The sequence below is a fragment of the Balaenoptera musculus genome, chromosome X, assembly GCF_009873245.2.
Source record: "Balaenoptera musculus isolate JJ_BM4_2016_0621 chromosome X, mBalMus1.pri.v3, whole genome shotgun sequence".
NCBI lineage: Eukaryota > Metazoa > Chordata > Mammalia > Artiodactyla > Balaenopteridae > Balaenoptera > Balaenoptera musculus.
The window spans coordinates 15433073-15454550 of NC_045806.1; the positions used below are offsets into that span (position 1 = coordinate 15433073).

Sequence of the window (21478 nt, forward strand, 5' to 3'; positions counted from 1 at the left end):
AAACCCTCTGATAGCAAGCGACCCCAGGTGGGTCCAGAGGGTAGAGTCTGGCATGTAGAGTGAGTTCAGTTTTTTAAATACCCTCAGACCTAAAAAAGAGCCAAAATGACATTCAACTTTAATTAGGAAGAACTAAGTAGGAAAGGTAGCTGATGGAGCCTAGGCATTCCTGTTTCTTTCCATGGTTCTCTGAATTGTTTGCCATACTCTGTAACCGGGAGGCCCTCCTGATTCCTGTAAGCCCCCATCCAGCTCGGTATGGTGGTTGGAGCCCCGTTTCTGGACTCACACAGAGCTTCTGCACCTACTCATCTTGTGCCCCTGGCTCTCTGAGCCTACAGATCCTTGCCCATAAAATAGGAATACAGCCTGCACGACAAAGTGAAGACAACATGAGACAACAGGTGCAAAGCCACAAAGGACACACTGCAAGGGCTCAATTAACTGCACACGGTATCCTTTTGACAATGATTAGATTTCAGTTAAAGAATTCATTTTGGAAAACAGTTAATTATTGGCGTATGGTATTGTCTCTCAGTTATGACGCCATATGCCAGGTGGTAACCTATCCAAGCTGGATATGAAATGTACGAAAGCAGATGCCAACTGCAGTTATGGCACCAGCCCTGGGAGCTAGATAGCAGAATGCTGGGGATGGCCTCGCTGACACTCATGAGAGAGGCCAGGAGAAGCTTGGAGCGAGGGCCACTTCGAGTCTACAGCAAAACCTGCAGCGAGCTTGGTGAGCAGAGGTGCCAAACCCAGTGCTTAGAAATCCAGTGACTCAACCCTGAGGACATCAGCCTAAGTGAAATAAGCCAGTCACAAAAAAAAAACAAATACTGGATAAGTCCACTTAGATGAGACACCTAGAGACAGAAAGTAGACCGTAGTTGCCAGGGGCAGTGGCGGTGGGGGGGGGGGGTTCAGTTTTACAAGATGAAAAGAGTTCTAGAGATTGGTTGCAAACTATGTGAATATACTTAACGCAACTGAACTGTACACTTTAAAATGGTTAAGATGGCAATTTTTACGTGTATAATTTTAAAAAATTACTGTGGCAGCAGGGTCCCTGGTGTGGGAGGATGTGAGAAGGGCTGACTTCAACTCCCAAACACTTGTAGCAACTGGCACTCCATCAGGGACCAAATGGCAGCCTCCCCAAGCTCCGGAAAGGCCACACATTACTCGGGCCGGCTGCATGGTGAGGTTATCCTGGGGCCCTTCTGGCATATTCCAGGAGATTCACAGAGATCAGGGCATAGATGCTACTGAAAAATCCTCTGCCTTGTGACAGTCATGGGGTACAAAAACGAAAGGGGTTTCCATGGGAGGTGAGCCCCCTATCCCTCAAGGTGCTTCACTGCGATAGCTGGGAGCACCGGCTGGACTGTGGGCCTGCAAACCGGAATGGGCGTCGTTCCACGGAGGATGAGGGGACAGTGGTCTAGGGAGGCCCATTCAGGTGCTCTGCTCTGAGGGCCACGAAGGAATTTGTAAAGTTCTGTGAATTATTTTTAAGGTGTTAGCACACTCAAGTCAATTCAAGGAGTGATTTGATTATTGAGCACCTGCCAGATGCTAGGCACTGGGTGTTTTCTAGCACGCCTTTTAGTAGAAACAGACACAGCATTCCATACATGCATTCCCAGAGTGCCACTTCGGAGAGACTTGATATGTTCACCTCTCTATGCCCCAGGCCTCCTGGCGCCCATAAAAGCTTCACAAACACCCACCAACTGATGCTTAGAGATGATTCCAGTTTCACATGGGTGACTGGATTAGATGTTTTAACTCCCTTTTTACTCTAAAGCTCCACGCTTCTATGTTCGGCAAGTGATATGAAAAATGGGAGAAGGGCAGCAAAAGACTTTAAGAAAGGTCAATGTTACTTTTGCTTTTTAAAAAATCACAAATTACCTAGCTCCTCCAAAATATCCATCCTCTAGTTTTCGAATTGTAGAAAGAACAGCAGAATGAATATCTGAGCCATCGTTTGCTAAAAAAAAAAAAAAAAAAAAAAAAATCAGTTAGTTTAATTAATCTGGGAATACTTTGTTTGGGTATGCACTGAAATGTGTTCATCAACAAAATCTAATTAAAATATGTATGGCACAGAAGATTCCTGACCTAAGAAACCTAACTGCTAAGAACCCCCTTCAGTACTTAGCTCTGTCCATGGGACTCATTTTAAACATTTTGAAAAGGGCCCAAACCACCAGTGGGCCAGGAGTCAAGCAGATCAAGTTCACGGCGTTACTGAGCATGGTGTGGGTGACGGGGAAGGTGAGCGTGGGTCTGCCCGTCATCCGCCAGCAGGTGCACAGGTGGGCTAGCTCGATCCTCAGCATCTCCACCATCATCTCATTGTCCAGGGCCAGGTAGAAGTGATGCTGGTCAGTGAACTGCAAGTCAGAACAGGCCAGGTTCAAGGCTGTCCTTCATTTCCCTCCACATAACCCCCGCTGTCATTCACGGCAGCACTAATCCTTGCATTTTGTTTCCAGAGAAGAGGCTCAACCCTGGCTGTAATCCACCCCCATAATGGGGCTCTCCTCGCGATCAGACAAATCGATCTGTCGCCTGCCCAGGAGCCAGGGCTACGTTAGTGCTAGCACAGAAGGGAAAGTTGCACAACTAGATCTATTTACAGCTCCTTGGATGGGGATTTAAGGACCTGGCCCAACACCGCTGTCCCTGAAAGTAAATCAATAACTCCTTAATTCCTACAGTGTCCAGGGCTGCTGGGCTCGGCGATGTTTTCCTGGTGGGGCCACTGAGAGCAGGTGAGACGTGGAGACTGTGTTTACCTGATTCATGGCCTGGTTAATGTGAACTAGAGGCACTGTTGCCTGATGTTGATGAAAATCATTGCTGTCCTGGCCTCTGGACCAGTGCACACTCAGCTCTGGTCTAAAATCTGTTACGAAGGGAAATAACTCACAAGATTTAAGCAAGCAGCACAGGCTGGGTGAAAAAGAGCAACTTGAGGCTACTGACCCATGACCCTAGGGCCCAACTATGTCCCCAGGTAGTTGGGGGGCTATGCCCCATGTTGACAAAGTGATCCCTCAGTTGGCCTTTCTAGCTGCCCAAATGGATGAAAAACGCTTCGTTTGCATTCCACAGGACTAGTTTCCTTTGGAAACAAAAACTCTGAAGAAAAGTTCCATAATCAGTATATTCAGGATCCCGTCAAGGGGGTTGGGACCTGAAAAATCAGACTTCCCATGTGGGATTCTGCTGATAGAGGACCTGCTGACAGCCTAAGCAAGGGTTAAGGACTATTGCAATTAGGGCACAAGGGCTGCGAGTCAAGTGGCATGTCACTAGCGGATTTGTAAAGTGGTATGAATTTCATACTGGAATTGATGGGACGCTCGATTCGATTCAAGCCGCATTTATTGAGCACCTACCACGAGTAAAGAATTGTATTAGGTACTGGGTGTCATCTTATGTCTCTGTTTGAACACATGCATGCACATTCTGCCACATTCAAAGTACCTCCCCAGACAGAAAAGACAGCTTAATAAACAGATGCTTGTTGGTTTGTTACTGGCCTGCTCTCCTCACCTGGGGTGTGAAAGTAAAGATTTGGTTCCTAATCACATATAGTTTAGATGTTCCAAGGACACCAATGTGCCGATATGGTCGCCCACTCAATTTCATATTCTTATTCCGTCCTATTTAGAAAATAAAAGAGAAATTCGAGCTAGAGCAAATACAGTGACATCTAATCCAAGTGATTCTGGCTAAGACTTATTTATATGTTAAACAACTCACTTTGGGGTTTGGTTTTTCTAATACTGTTATCCTTCTTTGGGACAAGGATGAATTAAAAACAAACCCCATCCCCCTTCTTTTCATGCATACAGAAGAACAGCACCCGGTGCAACATCTATATGGAATAAAATTATTAAAAGGACTTTATTAATGTTCACTTTTTATTTATTTAGTATTGAACCATGATCCTAAACAAAGTCAGATTTTAGAAAAAGTAAAGAGAACCCATCTCCCATTTTAATGGGTAAATAAGCATTTTCTTAGACCACAGATAAAATTTAGAAACATTACGAAGACACAAATGACTGTTCCAATTGTGAATTTTCAAAGGTGGCTCCTTATTTTACAACAGATCTGATGAATCACACGGCCACCTGTGGTGACATCTCCTGAACAGGCATGAGAGGAATGTGCTTGGTGGCCATTCCTCTTCACGTGGAAGCTGTCAAACCACCTACTTTAGTGCTTTGCCCAATTCCTTTGAATTTACACATATCACAGTCTCCCCCAGACCCAAAACCTAGAACCGAGATGCCCCCTCGCCAAAAATGCCCTGCTATTTCCCCAAACCTACCAAGCTTGGCATATATGTGACTAAGAATCCGGCCTGGCTGGACTCGGATTGGATGAATGTCGGCAATACTCTGGATGCTCACCCCATGTTTCCTCAGCAGCTCCTTAATGTGGTTGTTCTCTGCCAGAACAGTCACTGTGAACAAGAACATAGCATCTGCATTAGACGGTGGCCCTCGTCCCCTCACACGGATGAGTGCTGTTGTCTACTCTCCTCTCTGGCCGGTGACAGCATGCTCTCCACGTGCTGGGTGGTTTTGAAAGGGAGAGCGCTTGTCCTGTCGCTCTTCCGGGTTCTCTCTGGCCTTGCCTCCCCTCAACACCCACAGTGCATATTTATCAAGTGCCCTCAATGTGCAAGACAGTCTGGGACTTCTAGAAATGGTCTTCAACAGGTCCCAAGCTGAATTACCCATCTCAAATGATGTCTTGCCTCCCTGTGGGTCTGCATTTATTCGAAACCTGTCTTGTGTTCTTTTCACATGGGGTCAGGAGTGGAAACAGCTTTGCAAAGGGGATACCAGAAGTCTGTGCCTCTGCTCTCAAAGACAGAAGAGCAATATAAAAGAGTGGCGTGTGCAGCAGGGGATGCTCTGACTGAGGGGGAGGGAGGGGGAGGGGGGAGGAGGTTTTATGCTCTGGAGAGAAGGAAAAGTGGGCCTACCAGTGGGCTGGTGGTAGTGGGGCAGCCTGGCCCACTGGGAAACACAGCACAGGGCCCCCCGCTAGTAGGGAAGAGCCACCCCAGAGCTGGGCCATGCACCCAGTGGGCCGGCCTGGGCCCCAACTCCAGTGAGTGAGGCTGGGCATCTGGCTCTCTAGCAGGCAGGGCTCTGGGATGCCTGGGATGTGGGGGCCGGAGGCGGGCTCAGACCCCCCATACCTGCTGTACCAGTACTGCTGGCTTTTAAGAGAAGGGACAGTGCTTTGGCAAAAGGAAGGAGTCCTGGGGAGGGAACTGGAGAAAGGGAGTTCTGGCCACAGAGAGAGTGGCCAGTGCTGTGTCTACCTGCAGCTGAGCCTGCCAGGAACTGGAGGGGCTCAGGGCGGTGCTCAGGCCAGAGGAAAGACTTGGTTACTGTTAAGGTAGCTCCCTGAGCCCAACCACTGTACCCTCAGGCTGGTGGCACCTGAACGTATGATACATATAAACGCCACTGAGACCTGAATGTCACCTCCTTATATTTACATAGCACATGATGCTTTTTCAAAGTATTTTAATATCCATGATCTCATCTGAGCTTCACAGCAAGGCCCTGAGGGGAAGGTTTGCTGCCCGGCTGGCCAGCTGTAGCTGAGCAGGGACGTCAGCCATGCAGGACTGGGCGAGCAGCTTCCCCTAACATCCGTCTCTTCAGAAGCTTACAACACCGTGCAGAGATCTCCACGTATCAGAGCCACAAGGCGGTCACTCTGTACAAGTGACTCTTTCAGAGGAGTGGCTTGACCAAGACCTGTAAGCCTGGTGATCTGAGAGAGCTGCACGCAGAGGAGTTTCTGAAACTGCACTTCTCCTTCCTCCAGACCACAGCCTCTGATATCTTCTACTCTGTTTTCTTCTATTGCATTAAAAAAAAAAAAATGGTGCTCAGGATCCATCAATGCACCCCAGCCTGCAATTGGAAGAGTGGCCTTGTGGACTTAAGGGATCACTTAGCAGCACGTGCTCTGGTGACGGGCAGAGACTGCGGGGTCAGGCGGCATCAGGCCACCTGGATGTCAGAGCTGGGTTTGCACCTCCAGCTGTCAGCCGCGGGTCCCTGAGTAAGTTAACCCCTCAGCCTCATGTGTAAGAGGGGGATGATAATCATGATCGTCACACTTTCTACCTGATCGGAATGTTGTGATGGTTGGGTGCGTCTCTCGGTGGGCCTGGGGCACAGTATCGACTGGGTGATGACCTGCGCGACCTCTGCTGTATCACGGACAGGCGCAGCCAAATGCGTCCGTGGCCACAGAGAGGGTTGCCCTTCATTTGCTCAATAATTGTTTTTAATGTATTGAGTGCGTGTGTATCAATCAACATAGAAGCTACAAAAATGATAAGGCCCTTGTCCTTAAGAAATGTACAGTGTCCTGTAGAGGACACAAGGCGTAGGCACGACACGCTATGATACTAGCTGGTATATAAGTCACTCTATGAGGTTTGTGAGCTCCTGGGGAGTCCTTCCTAGGAGGGGAAGTAGGGAGAGGAATCGGCCAGCAGGGAGCATTCTAGGCCTGGCCCTGCACTGAGGGCTTTCCCTGTGGATCTCAATTCCTCTCAAGACCACCCTGTGAGAGAGCACCGGTCATGAGAGCCCGAGGCACACAGAGGTGAAGTCACATGGCTAGTCAGAGCCAGTGTCGCAGCAGTAGCCCAGGCTGGCCTTGCACTTCTGCGGAAGAGTTGCCATCTGGAGAGGAGGGGAGATGGGTGGAGGGAGGTGAAAACATGGGCCTGCAGCTCTGGAAAGAAGTCAGACCTCCAAGGGAGGAACGAGTGAACCCTCATTTGGGTTTTGAGTTTTCAACAAGGTCACGTTCTACTTTTTAAAGAATAGCAGTTATGAAAAATGATGCTCAATGAATCACTTGTGCCCCAGTTGCAATCAAGGTTTAGATTCAAGAAAACAATTGCTTTGTAGAAAGTAACTTTGTGATCGGGAGCAGCTGAGTTACAGAACATATTTCACAAAACTAATATATGCTAAAATATATACATATGCAGATTTTAAAAAATTAAATAGGAACACTTTGCTTTAAAAATAACATTGGTTTTACAAAGTTAAATATGAATAGTAAACACGCTCACAAACCTTGTACTACGACATCAGGTTTGACGGAAGTGGAAAATCTTCTATTTAAGGGATCAATTTCACCAGTGGCAAGGAATCCCTAGGAAAAGAGGAGCATTAACACTATGAAATACTGATTAACTGAAATTTCACCTTAAACCTAAGTTTGAAAATAAAATATTTGGGGGCTCAAGATCTTCAGTGTTTTATTCCTTTATAATTTTTCAAGGCAATTGCTTATTTTCTCTGAACTACAGTATACCATTTAGATGGCGCTGATAAATGTATTGCGTTTTTGGCACCCAGCTCTCCAGGGCTAGTCAGAGACGCCCAACTTGTGTGAGTGAAAAGAACAAGGGTAACTCATGCTTCCTGAGCCCTTACCCCGCGCCAGGTACTGTGCTGAGCCCTGTACATGCATCGTCACACAGGCCTCCTAACAGGGAGGCACTACCATTCGCACCATCTTACAGGTGGGGAAACCGAGGCAATGTCCTTAGGGTAAGGACTTGGCCCAGAGCTGACTGTCCTGAAACACAAAACTCCCCTCCCTGCTTGCAGAGTGCTCTTTGAATGTGGATCTCCTCATATTTTCTATAAATGATGGGAACCTTAAGAGAATGGATCAAGGTGTTCTGCGAGTTCTGAGGAGAAGCTGGACCTAATGCTGGGCCTAGATGAGGGCCTTTACATTGAGAGGAGGAAACAGAAGCAAGTTTGTTTCCCATCTCACTGATACAGAAATCAGAGCTGCACCATATTGCAGAGATGATAAAGCCCAAGCTCTTTACTTTAAAGATGAGGAAACGTAAAAAAAAAAATCTATATTTAAATAAAGCTGTACAACATTAAAAAAATAATAATAAAGATGAGGAAACCGAGGCCCAGGAAGATTAAGAGACCTGCCCGAGGTAAAAGAGCTAGTCAGAGGCAGGGTTGGCTTTCCAAAGGAGATATATGTGCTTCCCTACTCTTAAAGACAAAAGTATAAGACACAGTCTCCACCCCCAAGAACATGTCCATGAAACTGCAGAGACAATCATATCCATGAAGCAACTACTCCATCTCAGCACCTAAGGGCCACTTGCACTGTGATACCTTCACTTGGGTCTTCTTTCACCCACCAGGAACTCCAGTGACATCCAACCCATTGCTCCCCCCCCCCCCCCCCCCCCCCCCCCCCCCCCCGCCCCCCACACCCCTCCCCAGGGGTCCAAAGCACTCAGCTGGGCAGGATCCTCCCAGGAAAGATGAGCCATCTGATAAAAATCACTCACACTTAGGACTGGGGAGGGGATTCATTTTTAGCTGGCACAAAAGCATTTGTATTTTAAAAACTTAAACCTGGGGGCAAGAAAATGCTCAACAAGAAGGAATGAGTCAGAGGCAGCAGACCTTCTGTGTGGCGGTGTTACTGGCTGAGGGAGGGAGCAGCCGACACAAAATCCACTACAGAAGAACCAGCCCGCTGCCCCTTCCTGCAGAGAGCACTGGAGCGTCAGAGTCCTCCTGCTTCCTGCACCTAAGACCGTGTGGAGCAGTTCCCCAAACCCTGCATCTTTCATACATGTGCTGATCCTGGCTGAGAAGCTTCCGGCCCTCCTACCGACCATCAACTCAACCAGGTTCTAGCCACAGACCAGGAATGCTGGTGGGAAGGGGCGCTGGGGGAGGGACAGAGAGTGCTTGGCTTGCAGCCAAGCCCCAAACGGTTTACTATAAATACGGACACAAGCCTAGGTCTCAAGCCTCAGAGTCAACCCCAACCAGCTGACTTGAAAGCCATGAAGATGCCAAAGACGGGGGACGTCCCTGGCGGTCCAGTGGTTGGGACGTCACCTTCCAGTGCAGGGGGTGTGCGTTCCATCCCTGGTCGGGGAGCTAAGATCCCACATGCCTCACGGCCAAAAAACCAAAACATAAAACAGAAGCAATATTGTAACAAATTCAATAAAGACTTTAAAAATGGTCCACATCAAAAAAAAAAAATCTTAAAAAAAAAATTTTAAAAGAATGTAATCTTAAAAAAAAAAAAGATGCCAAAGATATTCATAGCCACACTGAGCAGAGAGCCCCTGTGTTCTTCCAGGGTCCCCTGAACTTCCAATCACATGGTTTCCAGTCTGTGAAGCCCCCAAGTCCCTTACCTCTGCCAACAGGGAGCTGAGGATGTACAAGGACTGACCCCACAGATGGGGCACCTTCCCCAGAGGAACTCTGTCCACCGTGTGAGGATTCTTATACTCTTCATCTACCTGACAAAGAGAGGAAAACCCAAAGTCAGAATGTCAGAGGAGAAAATGGCCAACGTCACTACATGGGGAGCACACGGAGGATTTACAAAATGCCACTCATTTGATCCTCCAAACCAATTCTATGCGAGAGCTGGGATAAGGAGGCCGTGGAGGTTGAGGCCCTTGCGCGGGGGGCCACGTGGCTAAAAGCAGCAGAGGTGGAACTCAAACCCAGGCCTGGTCCCAGCCAGTGCTCTTCCCGCAAGCACACTGATGGCAAAAGGCAGAGAGATAGGCACTGGAAGCCGGGCCTGCTGTCTTTGAGCACAGCTCTGGGCAACAAGAAATGTCACAGCTCATACTTATATTTGGCTGCATTATGGGTACAATGATCTAAAACATCAGCCAATAGCCACGGCAGTGTAGTTCTGGATGCTGAGTCAGGTTTCTATCTTGCTCTCCTCAGGGGTTCATAAACTCAGTGTGCAGATGCAAGAAAATTACCAGAAGGTGGCGCTGTTGATTGAGGAAAAACAATTGTACTATTAGATCACTAATTTTCCATCAGGGACTCAAAAAGCTGAATCCATTGGGGGTTTTGACTCATCAAAATAAGCTACAGTTCTCTTTCTGATGGACAGTGCTGGCTACGTGTTGTAAAAGTTAGTCTGCAAATTTCTCTGTTGTAAACTCCATGCTGACCTTTGGGTTTTGGGTCATTACAACGTTCGTTGGTTGGGGGTAATGTTAGTGACCACTTCCTTCTCCAGAAAACATAAGCCAATTGAAGGAAATAGGAAACACATCTTTCTCCAAAGGGGAAAATCACATCATGAGGCGAGTCATTCTCTGCTTGTGAATTAATCAGTGATGTTGTTAATATATGCAGTAAATTTTTAAAAATTTTCTATAGTAAACTAAGAAAAACTTAAGCTCATAAACGGAACAGAATTAAATGTTACCAGTAATAAAATAATCAAATAGGATAATACGTGGAGGGAGATTCTCCAAAACATCATTGTGGTTATATTTGGGAAGTAAGATTCGGGAGAAATATTTTCTTTCTATAGAATCTTGTATGTTTTGCAGTATGCAGAATTACTTTTACAATCAGACTGTACATTAAAACTTTTTGAAATGTAAGCAGTGTTAAGAAAGATTACATAGATCTGGAATGGGAAATAGTCGATGCAAAGAACAGAAGGTAGACAAGGTATCTGGGTCAAAAGACAGCTTCGCTCTGCCCTCCTCCCACCCATTGCTGGCTCCTGCCTCCCCGTGGAGGTATGTGTCTCCCCCTCTCCACCTCAGTCCTTCCAACCTGCTTGCAGGTCCTCTAATGCACCAAGCCTTTGCCGCCGGCAGTCCTCTGTCTGCCCTCCATCCCATGGATTCGCTCCTCCGACCCCCCTAGCCTGCAAGTTCGCAGAGGCAGAGCCGGCGTCGTGACCCCTCTGTGCCCCAGTACCTAGCCTGCTGCCCAGCCCGGAGCAGCTGCTCCAAGCAAGTCTGCTGGGTACGCTTGCGTTAGTCTCAAGCTGTCCAATGGAGGCCCCGTGGGTGGTGGCGCCTTGCAAAAGCCTGTCCAGCTGAGGAAGTGAGTGACGCTGAAACTCAGGCTGGATGGCGCCTTGGCCCAGGGCTGTGGCCACTCCAAAGGTGAGGCTCTTTTTCTAATTTGCACAAAGGTGCCATATGGGTCGGGGTAGCCCTGTCTGTAGTGGTCTCAACATGTTACTGATGTGATGGGTGAACCTTCCCAGCTGTCAGCCGGAACCAGCACAGATACAAACTGTGCTCAAAATAAAAGAACGTTCAAAATCGGTGCCTAGCTGATGTGTAAACACACTGGATAAAGGAGGATACTGAAATGACAAGTACAAGCACAAAGGTCAGTGTAGAGATCAGAAGAGAAAAGTTGCAGAGTAACCTTTTCCAACATGTAGCCAGAACTGTTCACCAGAAAGAAAAGGAGAGCTTATAACACCTAGCAGTTACTACAGTCAGGAAATGTGCCTTTTAGTAGAACATGGATAGATGGTTATTCTCTATCATAAAATAGGTAAAATACCCCTGAAGCTATTTATTTTCCCTTGCTATGCTTCCATGTTCCAAATTACCTCCCATTACTAATTTTGTTTTGTCAAGTGCCTCAATACCAGAAAAGGGGCAACCTGAACACGCAGTTGCTAGGAAGTAACTACCCAGCCCCCACTGTCAGGCGCCCCCCCCCCCCAACACATACACATCACACATAGTAAAATCAATACGTCTGCAGGAAATCTAGGTTTCTAACAGTTAGAAAGAAAACAGCCCCTGCAGGCTCCATGGCCTGATCTGTACAGTGAGGGACTCTCCATTCCCTGGAAATGCACCACCCATTTGGAGGCAGCGTGGCGTTGTGAGGAGGCCCTGAACCTGGGGTCTGGTTCCAGGCAGAGCCCAGTGCTGTCTGAGCTCTGCCTCTCTGAACTGAGGCAGATAATTTCAAAGGCCTTTGCCAGTCCCCTGACCATGTGCTCGTGGCCTGATTCAACCACAAACCCGTAGACCCAAGCTGCTGTGTGACAGCAGGGTTACGCTCTAGTGCAGGCCCTGTCAACCGGGGGAAGGACACTGCTCTCTGAAATCTCTTCCTCCCCAAAATGCAATAATGAAGCTTTGAAGCAACAGGAACATTCAAAAGAGAAATAGCCTTGAATCGAGAATTCTTTTCTGCTAAACATGAGATATGTATGGGGAAATCTTCCCATTAAGATATATAGGTCCATCATGACCCAAGTTAGGAAAGTGGATAGAACAAAACTATCTTTGGGCATCTTCTTGGAACTGGCCAGTTTCCCTCTTCATGATACAGAATGGCTTCTAAGTGATTACTCAAGCTCTAGCTCAGGAACTGCTTGACTCAAAGGAAGAGATTCTCAGCTACCCTATACAGGCAGACCTCGGTTCCAGACCACTGCAATAAAATGAATATAAAGGGAGTCACACAAATTTTTTGGTTTCCCATTGCATATAAAAGTTATGTTCACACTATACTGTAATCTATTAAGTGTGAAATAGCATTATGTCTAAAAGAAATGTACGTATCTTAAACATATTTTATTGCTAAAAAATACTAACCATCATCTGAACCTTCATCAAGTTCAGCAGTAGTTACATTAAAGATTACTGATCACATGTCACCATAACAAATATAGTAATAATGAAAAAGTTTGAAACGTTGTAAGAATTACCAAAATGTGACAGAGACACGAAGTGAGCAAATGCTATTGGAAGAACTCAATTAAGGGTTGCCACAAACTTCAATTTGTTTAAAAAAAAAAACGCAGTTATCTGCGAAGTTGCAGTAAAGCGAGGTATGCCTATACATCTCTCCCCCTCTCCCAGGGAGATTCTGTCTGGTTTCTTCTTCCGTGGAAATGTGTGAGAACATGGTGCCTAACAGTGTTTTGTGCTTTTTAGGGCCTGTGTGGCCTTGGGCTCAGAGAAGGACAGGTATCCTCTGAAGGTCCTCAACTAACGCCTCCCTTGGGCACCAGCCAGGTCAAGCATGGCTCCAAAGCCGTAACTCCTGTGATAAACAGGAGCACTGCTGAAGGCTTTAGAAACCACTTCTCCTGGAGAAAAAGTATTAGGTCTGAAGGGGGAATGAAAAATACCAAAAGGTCAAGCACCATCTCACTTTGTACTAGATAAGCAGCACCTGCTTACCTTGTTAGGCGGGATGGCGTAGAGCTCAGGCACCAGGTGGATCCCGTTCTTGCCTCTGATTAATATTCCCTCCAGGGCCTCTCGGTATTCTTGGACCTGGAAAATAGCCCCATCCCCCACGGTAGGAAACAGCAGTGCAACACAGAAAAACAGCTCTCTTGGCAACAAACAGATCAGAAGTAGGACACAAGGCTAAGAAATGCACAAATACCTTCAGCTCAAGGACTGCAGGAGGAACCTGGACTCTGGCTGACAGCAAATGTTAGGAGGAGCTAAATGCGACTGGCCTTTTATGTGTTGTCTTTAATTCGTGATTTAAATACTTCACTCTTAACTTCTCACATATTTAAATTTTGTCTCACCAGCTAGACTATAAGCTTTATGGAGTGGAGGCCAGATCTTAAGCAGTGCATCCCATTTCCACCTGCTGGTAGTTTTCCACTGAAGAAGCCCTTGTTCAAACATTTATTGCTCACAAAATATTTGCTGAACGAATAAGATGTGAAGAAAAGTGTAGGTTCTATGATCCATGTACCCCAATTTTTAGGACGTGCTACTCAGTAAAAGCTGTTGATGTAAACATTTCTATTAAATTAAAAAGGCAGTGATAAAAACCTATACATTAAAAGGGAAATGGAGAGAAAAAAACCCTTAACAGCCACCCAGCTATCTGACACATTTCATCTTCGGAGAGCTCAGTCAAATGCCTTCCAGATCTCATTTTCTTTTCGTTTGAAATTTATGGACAGCAAAGCACGACAGGGTGCATCACTTTAAAATGTGACTGGGCAGCAAGTGGAAGAGGCAGCGCAGGGGGCTAAGAGAAGTAAATTGTGTGAGGCCTACAAAATAAGGTACTAAACAGGCTTTTCTGTCTCCTTAGCTTTTTTTTGCTGTTGTTGTTTCTGATAATTGTCAAGCTTGTTCATAATTGAAATTCCAACTCAGTCTTTTTGAGATCTTTCAGTCTTGGGATAAAAAGACAGAAAACGTAAGAACCGAGATAATCACTAAAGCATAAGAGTGAGAATCAACAAAGGGGGAACATTAATATTTGAAGTTTACTGCCGCTTCTGAAACACCTCTGCATTCCTCAATAGAGGCAGCTTTCAAAAACTAAAACGAATCTTAGATTGCATATCCTACCCCAGAACATGTGATCTGAACAATTAAAAAAACAGCCAAGTGTTTGAGTTTGTCAGTCCCATAAACTTCATGAGGACAGGTCTGTTCTGCTCACCAAAGTATGCACGGCAGCAAATGCTAAAGAAATCTGTCTTGAACAAATGAATGCTGCATTAACAAATATTCACTGAGTACTTACTATGTACTAGGCATGGGGCATACACCAGTGAACTGGATAGAGACCACCTCTACCAGGGTCCATTGACAACTAAGTGGGAAATACAGTTACAGGTGCCAAGCTGTTATAAGAACCGTGGGGCATATAAAAGGGGCACCTGACCCAGCTTTTAGGCTTTCTGAAAGGAGACACTTAAAACAAATCACGTGAAGTAGGGAGGGGAAGTTGGGGGTTGAAAGCATATCCTGGGCATTTGAGAGGAGGGGAGAGACAGCATGGCCTGCTCAAAGGACTGAAAAAGTTTCCATGTGCTTGGATTACAGAACTCAAGAAAGGAAATAAGTAACAAGAAATTGGGGGTACCCTGGTGAAAACGAGGGCCAGATCTTACGGGATCCTACAAAACATGTGAAGAGCTTGTACCTCAACCCAAAAGCAGTCAGGAAGCCATTCAAAGCTTTTAAGCAAAGCAGTAGCATAATCTCTTTCTTAATAAGATCTCTCTGGCAATGGTGTGGAGAAACAGCAGGAAGCGAGGCTGGGAGACCAGTTAGGAGGCTGATACATTAATTAAGACATTAGCTAAGAGTACCCTTAAAGACGGCAAAACCACAGCTGGTCTGAAAAGAACAGCAGCAACAACAAAACCTGTACGTCCGTGGAAGACTGTTTGGTGGCCCCCGATGAACCCCGCCTCCTAGTCCTCCAGCCTTTATGTAGTGCCCTCCCCTTGAATGACTTAGGATAAAAGGCCCTCAGATGTAACACATTGGGTTAGGCTAATCAACAGAGAATTTCCTGTCACCTGTTTTATCCTAAGCCGAAATTTGGTCCTCTCCTTGTGTCCTCAGATTAAAAAAAAAAATGACCCTGGCATCTACCCTTGTCAAGGTTCTACATGGTCAGGATATTATAGAAACCATACTTAACTTTTCCCAGCCTGTGTCCCTTCCATATTTAATATCTAATTGTTTCAGCCAAACTGATAATGATCAAGACACTCCAATATGGAAAAGGGTAAGACACTTGATCCCTGGCTTATCCTAGATAAAATCCCTAAAAATAAAAGCCTAAGTTTTAACAATGTCTGGCATTCTATGTGCCCCCTCAGGCTACATCTTTGTCTATGGTTTACCAATCTTGGGCCTATGAATGCCTTGACAGCTGGCACATAGGTGGTATTTGTTTATTGGGATCAAAATGTTAACTTGAAACTGGGAACAAACGAATATTTTCAAATGAGTGCTAAACAGTTTCATTCCACAAGCCCTAGTTGGGTCTATGCCCCTTATCGGCAGGAAGTATCCAGAGTGGTAATCGCCCTTCTTCCCTTAAGATGGAGGAATGATCAAAAGATAGGGGGGACTGAAACCAAGGGTAATCATTAGTCAAATCCATTTTACCTGTAACCTGCCTTCACTAATGAAAGTCCTTTTATTACTTGCAAGTCCTCCAAGCAGCACTTAGCCTGAATAATAAGATGTTTGCCCAAGTTGTTGTCTAGGAACTTGGAGTCAGCTGTGTCTGGTTCCAACTGATCTGGTTAAGACTGGTTAGGACCACTGACCCTCCAGTTGGGCATGCCCAAGTGTCCGCTGACCTTGTGGCATCAGAGGGCTGAAAACTCCACCCTCAGAGCATGCTAAGCACCTCCATTTTGGAACATGCAGAGCCCTGTAGCCTAGTTACACTTGGGCAGAATGACAATTACTGCACCTTTTTCCAATCACCTTTCCCCAGCCTCAGACCGCCCTGCTGCTTTATTCTTTATCCCATAAATACACCGAGCCCCTTGCCTTCGCTCAGGTAGACCTGAGACTTTCTCCTTGCATGGCTGCCTTGCGAATAAACCCTCTTTTTGCCGCAAACCTCGGCATCTCAGCGTTTTGGCTTGCTTGTTGCACTCTGGCAAAACAAACCTGGCTTGGCAACAATAGCCCTTAAACAACAGAATGCAACTGACGTTGACACTTTGCCAGTTCCAGGCCTAAACCTTAAGAAAGCTTGGCAGCTTCTGCTTTTGCATTCTGGGAGAAGATGACCACCATGTAAAAAGCTTAACTGTCCAGAGACTGCAATACTGTAAGAAGCTCAAGCTAGCTACGTGGAGAACTAAGGTCTGGGCCAACAAGCTGCCAACCATGTGAGGGAGGCCATCTCGGATGTAGATCCTCCAGCCCCACTGAACCATCCCAGGTGACACTAGGTAAAGCAGAGAAAACCTGTCCCAGCTGAGCCTTGCCCAAATTGGAGAATAATAAGCAAACAAAAGAGTTATTGTTTTAATTCACTACGTTTTAGGAAAGTTTGTTCAGCAGTGACAGATAACTGACACAGTGCCCTGAATTCTTGCATAACCCTATGTTCTAATAGTAATCAGCACACCAGTGGAATGAAAATGCTGATTACCAACACAACACCCAGCATTTTCTCACCTGAACAGCATCACCGTTGAAGACCCCATCTATTATGAAATAAGTCCAGAACACAGGCCATTCACATTCAATGTTTTCAAAGAGCTTGAGTTCAGCAGGGTCATAATGCAATCGGTTTGGGTCCTGGAACCAAACAGGTAAACCCTCTAAAAGGTAATGTCAGATTACATACATAATACCACTATACCTCACTGGGTGTCCCTTGCTTTCTGATTCAATGAGCTTTGAGGCTGGCATGATTAGGATTCTGCTATAATGGGGAGATGCCATTTTTGGCAGTTTCAGAAAAGTAAATTTCAGAAAAGTAAATCAAATGTACACAACACTCCTGGGTAGTTTATTATTTTAAGCTTACTATATCTCTATAACAAATAAATAGCAATTTGCCTCTCACAGTGCTGGGCAGACTATCTGTTTTACTGATATCATTCTATCAGTCACTATGGCAAAGGAACCCAAGGAGGCCACAGGTAGCCTTTTAAAAAAAGTGTGAGCCACAGAACTGTTTGTCCTTGTCTACAAGCTGGTTTTAAACCACCAGCTTGCTGTCCTCCAGATGATCTTACTATTCTATTGCCTAACTCCAGCTTGCTGACTCCAAAATTAAGACTTCCTTCCAATATTCCAACATGTAAGTTTTATAATCAACAGAGGGAGAACACCACAGTGGCAACTTAGATATGAAGCAGTTAAGGAATCAGAAGAAACAATCTTTAAATACAACCTCTCTTGGGGTTTTATAACCATCTCGAAGGAAGCGACAGCATCCATAACGCCCCTAAGAAGATAAAGAAAAAAGATGCATTTGATGAAACAGAAGAATTTCTTTGCCTCTTTGATTCAAGTCAGCCCTTCACCCCCTTTCCCATGAATCTTTTAGTAACAAAATGGGTACCAAATGCTCTTTGCTATCAGTACAAAAACTTATTTTTAAGTAATAAAGTAAATTCAGGTTTGATCAGTGCTTGGAAGGGAATGCCAAAACCTTCCATTAGAGTGGCAGTCAGGGCTGAGAGATTAATTACCGATACTTCACTGAATGACCATCCTTTCATTCTGATTTGCTGTATCGTGCAAAGATGCAAAGGGACCCTTACTGCTTGGAGAAGCCACCAAGGCAGATACGTGGATTGACTGGACTGCTTCTACTGGAAAGACTGGAAAGCCACAGGACATTCCAGACTCCTCGCGTTAGGCTCTGGATGCAAAGAAGCCTGCACCCGGCGAGAAGTAGGTGAGGGAGGTGGTGGGGCTTCCTGTGGCTTAGGGCCATCGCTGCTGGTTTTCCTGCTGCAGGCTCCAGTGTTCCACTCCAGCTTCTCGGGGGTCAAGAAAGAAGGACAGTGGCAGTGCTCCCTGAATCTGCCTCCCTAATCCCTGGATCGCAGTTTTGGGTGTCCATTGCCCAGTTTCTTAAGTACGTGGGGCCGCTCTAGCACCGGCCATGGAGGCAGGCACGCTCCTAGTGGCCAGCCCTGTAGTGTTCGGGGCATCCTGGGAGGTCCGGTCTTGAACTGCTCCCCTTGAAACGCTTCATTCCCTACATTAATTCCCTGCCTACTTCCACAAACTAAAGAGGTTCTGTTTTCTCCACTGGCCCCTAACTGAGACAGTGCCTTCTATTGGGGATATGGTTGGAGACCCTTTACCCCTTTGTTTCCAAAGGCTAAAAGCATTTTTCACCGAATCTAAGCAGGATCATCAACATGCAGATTTCAGTTTAGGAAACTTACATTATTCAATCATTTTACTGATAACTTCAGTTGGCTGGAGTACTGAATAACCTTCTCAGTTTGGTGTAATGTGTCATAGTTCCTGCATTTCACCTCGGAGCAGGGATTTTTCTTAACCTCAATTTAACTTTGGGATCTCCAAGTCCCCAGAAATTGTGTGTAAAGTTTGAGGACATTGGGACATGTACATTTTTTTCTGGCGGGGACTTTACCTTTCAAGAGATTCTTAAAAGAGTCTGTCTGGGATCTCTAAAGGGTTAAGAAGCTCTGCCTTAGAAGTACAGGAGTGATACGAATTGGGGTTTAAAGGTGCCAGCTTGAACTGAAGCTCTGCTACTTAGAAAGAGAACCAAGGCATTGATCACTCCAAGACTTATCCAGACTCAGCTTTGGATACCTCAATCGTGAGTCGACTTAGATACTGAGCAATTGACCTCATGGAGAACCAAGGCCTGGGTGAGCTGCTCCACGTCACTGTCTGAAAGGGGCACTTAGCACAGGGCAGAAGGGCACCAGTGTGACCAATGCTTACCTGGAGCTTGGAAATAATTTCATTTTTGGTCACATTCACAAGGTTCACATCTTCCACTGCAAAGGCCGGGAAAGAAATAATGGAAAGAAGCCCAGCATCAATCTCTTTAGATGTCGATGCTCTTGGCAGCATGGAGAACAGAATAGACTGAACGAAAAACAAACAGGTGGCTTTAACCTCGGAAGCACTAATAGTTACATACAGTATCTAGAAACGACGACTTTACCCCAAGGGAACATTTGAATGAGTTTGCCAATTTTTAGTAGAGCTTTTTCCTACCAACATGGCCCCTGCTGGGCGACCTCACTACCCAGCCAATGCTTCCTGCTCCTTGCAGGAGAAAAGGGGGCTGGGGAGAGCAGTAGTATGCCTGGAGCCCGTGCTGAGAACTGTTTGTCTCCCTTCCTTTCGTGCCTTTTGTTGACTTCGCTGGGCCTTTAGGACATGCAGGGAAGGGACTAAGGACTACCTTGTCAGTAGGCTAGCGTGTCCTGGCTGTGAAGACAAGAGACAGAGAAGAACACACATATGGGACCAGCCTGGAGAAATGTCTGGCTTCTGTGGAATGTGACCAGTTGGATTGGGTGACTTAAAGGAGTCAAATTCAGAAGACCACACGAACAGGCAAAATGGTTTAGTCAAAACAGAATTAGTTTAGTCCTAGAAAGAATGGGTTACCTAGTGGCACTATAATATGGCCTCAATTATAAGGTGGTTGGATTAGGTACTGTAAACTAAAGGAAGGTGAAATTATAAAGAAAAGTTTGGGAAGGGAAGGGAGCTAACACTGAGATCTAACATGTACAGACATGGGACTAGACCCCTGCAAACATAAGCTTATTAAATCTTCTGTATGAAGAAGGAATTCGAGAACTATGTCCAATTCACACGTGAAGACTCTGAGACACAGAGACTCATGCCTAAGGGCATGCAGCCAGTCTGCAACAGAGCTAGGATTCTAACCCAGGTCCAGCTGGCTACAGAGCTCATGCAATCTCCACTAGGGACTACACATCTATTAAGATGCATACCAGCTTGACTTTATTAAACCACACTCAAAGAAATAGCAGACTCCCCATTAAGGACTATATAATGGAGGGAAATGGAAAGAGCTAGAAGGAGTCAAATATGGGGGGGAGCCCTTCAGCTTCAGAACAAAGCTTCATTTTCTATAGCCAACTGACCCCCAAGCCCAGTTCTTTAATTAGTCACTCTCCCTCGGCTCTCTGCCTGAAACACACACTCCCACCGGAAGTGCTCTGCTTACAGGTTTTTATGTATCTCACTCCCACAGCTCTAGCACAGTACCTGGCATGCAGTAAGCCCTCACTAAATAAGAGTTTGCTGATGTGTCAGCAACTGGTGACCTACTGTCTGCTAAATGGAGTCCCCTAATCTGCATCAAATCACACCTTTCTCTGACTGGTATTTCAGGGAGATTTTACTAACTTGCCATTTCTCCCATATCATCTCTCCTCCACCATCCATTCTGCCCATTCCCACTCCCTCCCCAAGTGAACTACTGCCTGCTAGTCATCCAATTTGGGGACCTCAGAAATAAACCTGAGAGAAAACCACCTACATGCTCAAAAAACATAAAACCGATTTTGCCTCCAACGAAACAAGGTTGCCTTGATTATTGACTCCATATACAACATCATCACTGTGTCTTATGTTTGCACAGTCCTTTCTGGTTTACAAAGTACTCTGACAAACTAAGTTGATTTACTCTGATCCTTATGACCACCTTGTGCAGCAGGAGGAGAAGGTCCCAGTATACCCATTTTATGGATGAGGGAACTGAAACTCAAAGAAGCCAAGTACCATCAAGCTAGGAAGGTGAGGATCTGAACTGGAGCCCAAGTCTTCCACTTCATGAGTCTCCTTCCCTACTCTCTGGAACGTGAGAGCCTTGAGCCATTACCTGGCAGTGTTCGACCTCATCAGGCAGAACGTGGATCACGGACTTGCGACCTCCATGGGCTCCAAAAAGGTCCAGTTCGTCAATTGCCTCTAGGGCTGCCTACAAGCACAGGTATGAATTACTTTTTCTTTCTAGTACACATACACTCCCATATCTGGCACCCCTTTTTCATTAAGCAATCTAGCATATATGTTTTCCCAAAGGTGATAAAACAAATCTTTAAAATCCACTAAAGTGTCTTATACTCGTGTTCTATCCTTATTTTCAGTGGATAAGAGCTTTCCTGTGTTTTGCTGCTCACTGCAGGAACGAGAAAATGGAAAACCATTTCCCAAAATGAAATTACTATTCTACCCAAAAATGAAACATTAACAACACAGCATTGGTGTGTAAGGGGTGGAGGGCTAAATTCATGGGCGGCTTTTCTTTCACCTATTTTAGCGGTTGACTTCTAACATTAGCATATTTGG

General features: G+C 45.8%; 1 protein-coding gene across 7 annotated transcripts in view; it reads right to left on the reverse strand.

Annotated features, from left to right (window-relative positions):
• PHKA2 (phosphorylase kinase regulatory subunit alpha 2) overlaps window positions 1–21478 on the reverse strand; it is an 84334-nt gene that overhangs the window by 21009 nt on the left and 41847 nt on the right. For all 7 annotated transcript variants that reach the window (XM_036839695.1, XM_036839697.1, XM_036839699.1 and 4 more), the window contains 11 exons: window positions 21009–21107; window positions 19085–19231; window positions 17544–17597; window positions 16820–16942; window positions 13082–13177; window positions 9281–9388; window positions 7155–7233; window positions 4358–4492; window positions 3574–3683; window positions 2261–2405; window positions 1921–1999 (listed from right to left, as the gene is read on the reverse strand). In XM_036839695.1, the coding sequence (XP_036695590.1) occupies window positions 1921–1999; window positions 2261–2405; window positions 3574–3683; window positions 4358–4492; window positions 7155–7233; window positions 9281–9388; window positions 13082–13177; window positions 16820–16942; window positions 17544–17597; window positions 19085–19231; window positions 21009–21107 (1175 nt within the window). The remainder of the gene's footprint in view (window positions 1–1920; window positions 2000–2260; window positions 2406–3573; window positions 3684–4357; window positions 4493–7154; window positions 7234–9280; window positions 9389–13081; window positions 13178–16819; window positions 16943–17543; window positions 17598–19084; window positions 19232–21008; window positions 21108–21478) is intronic.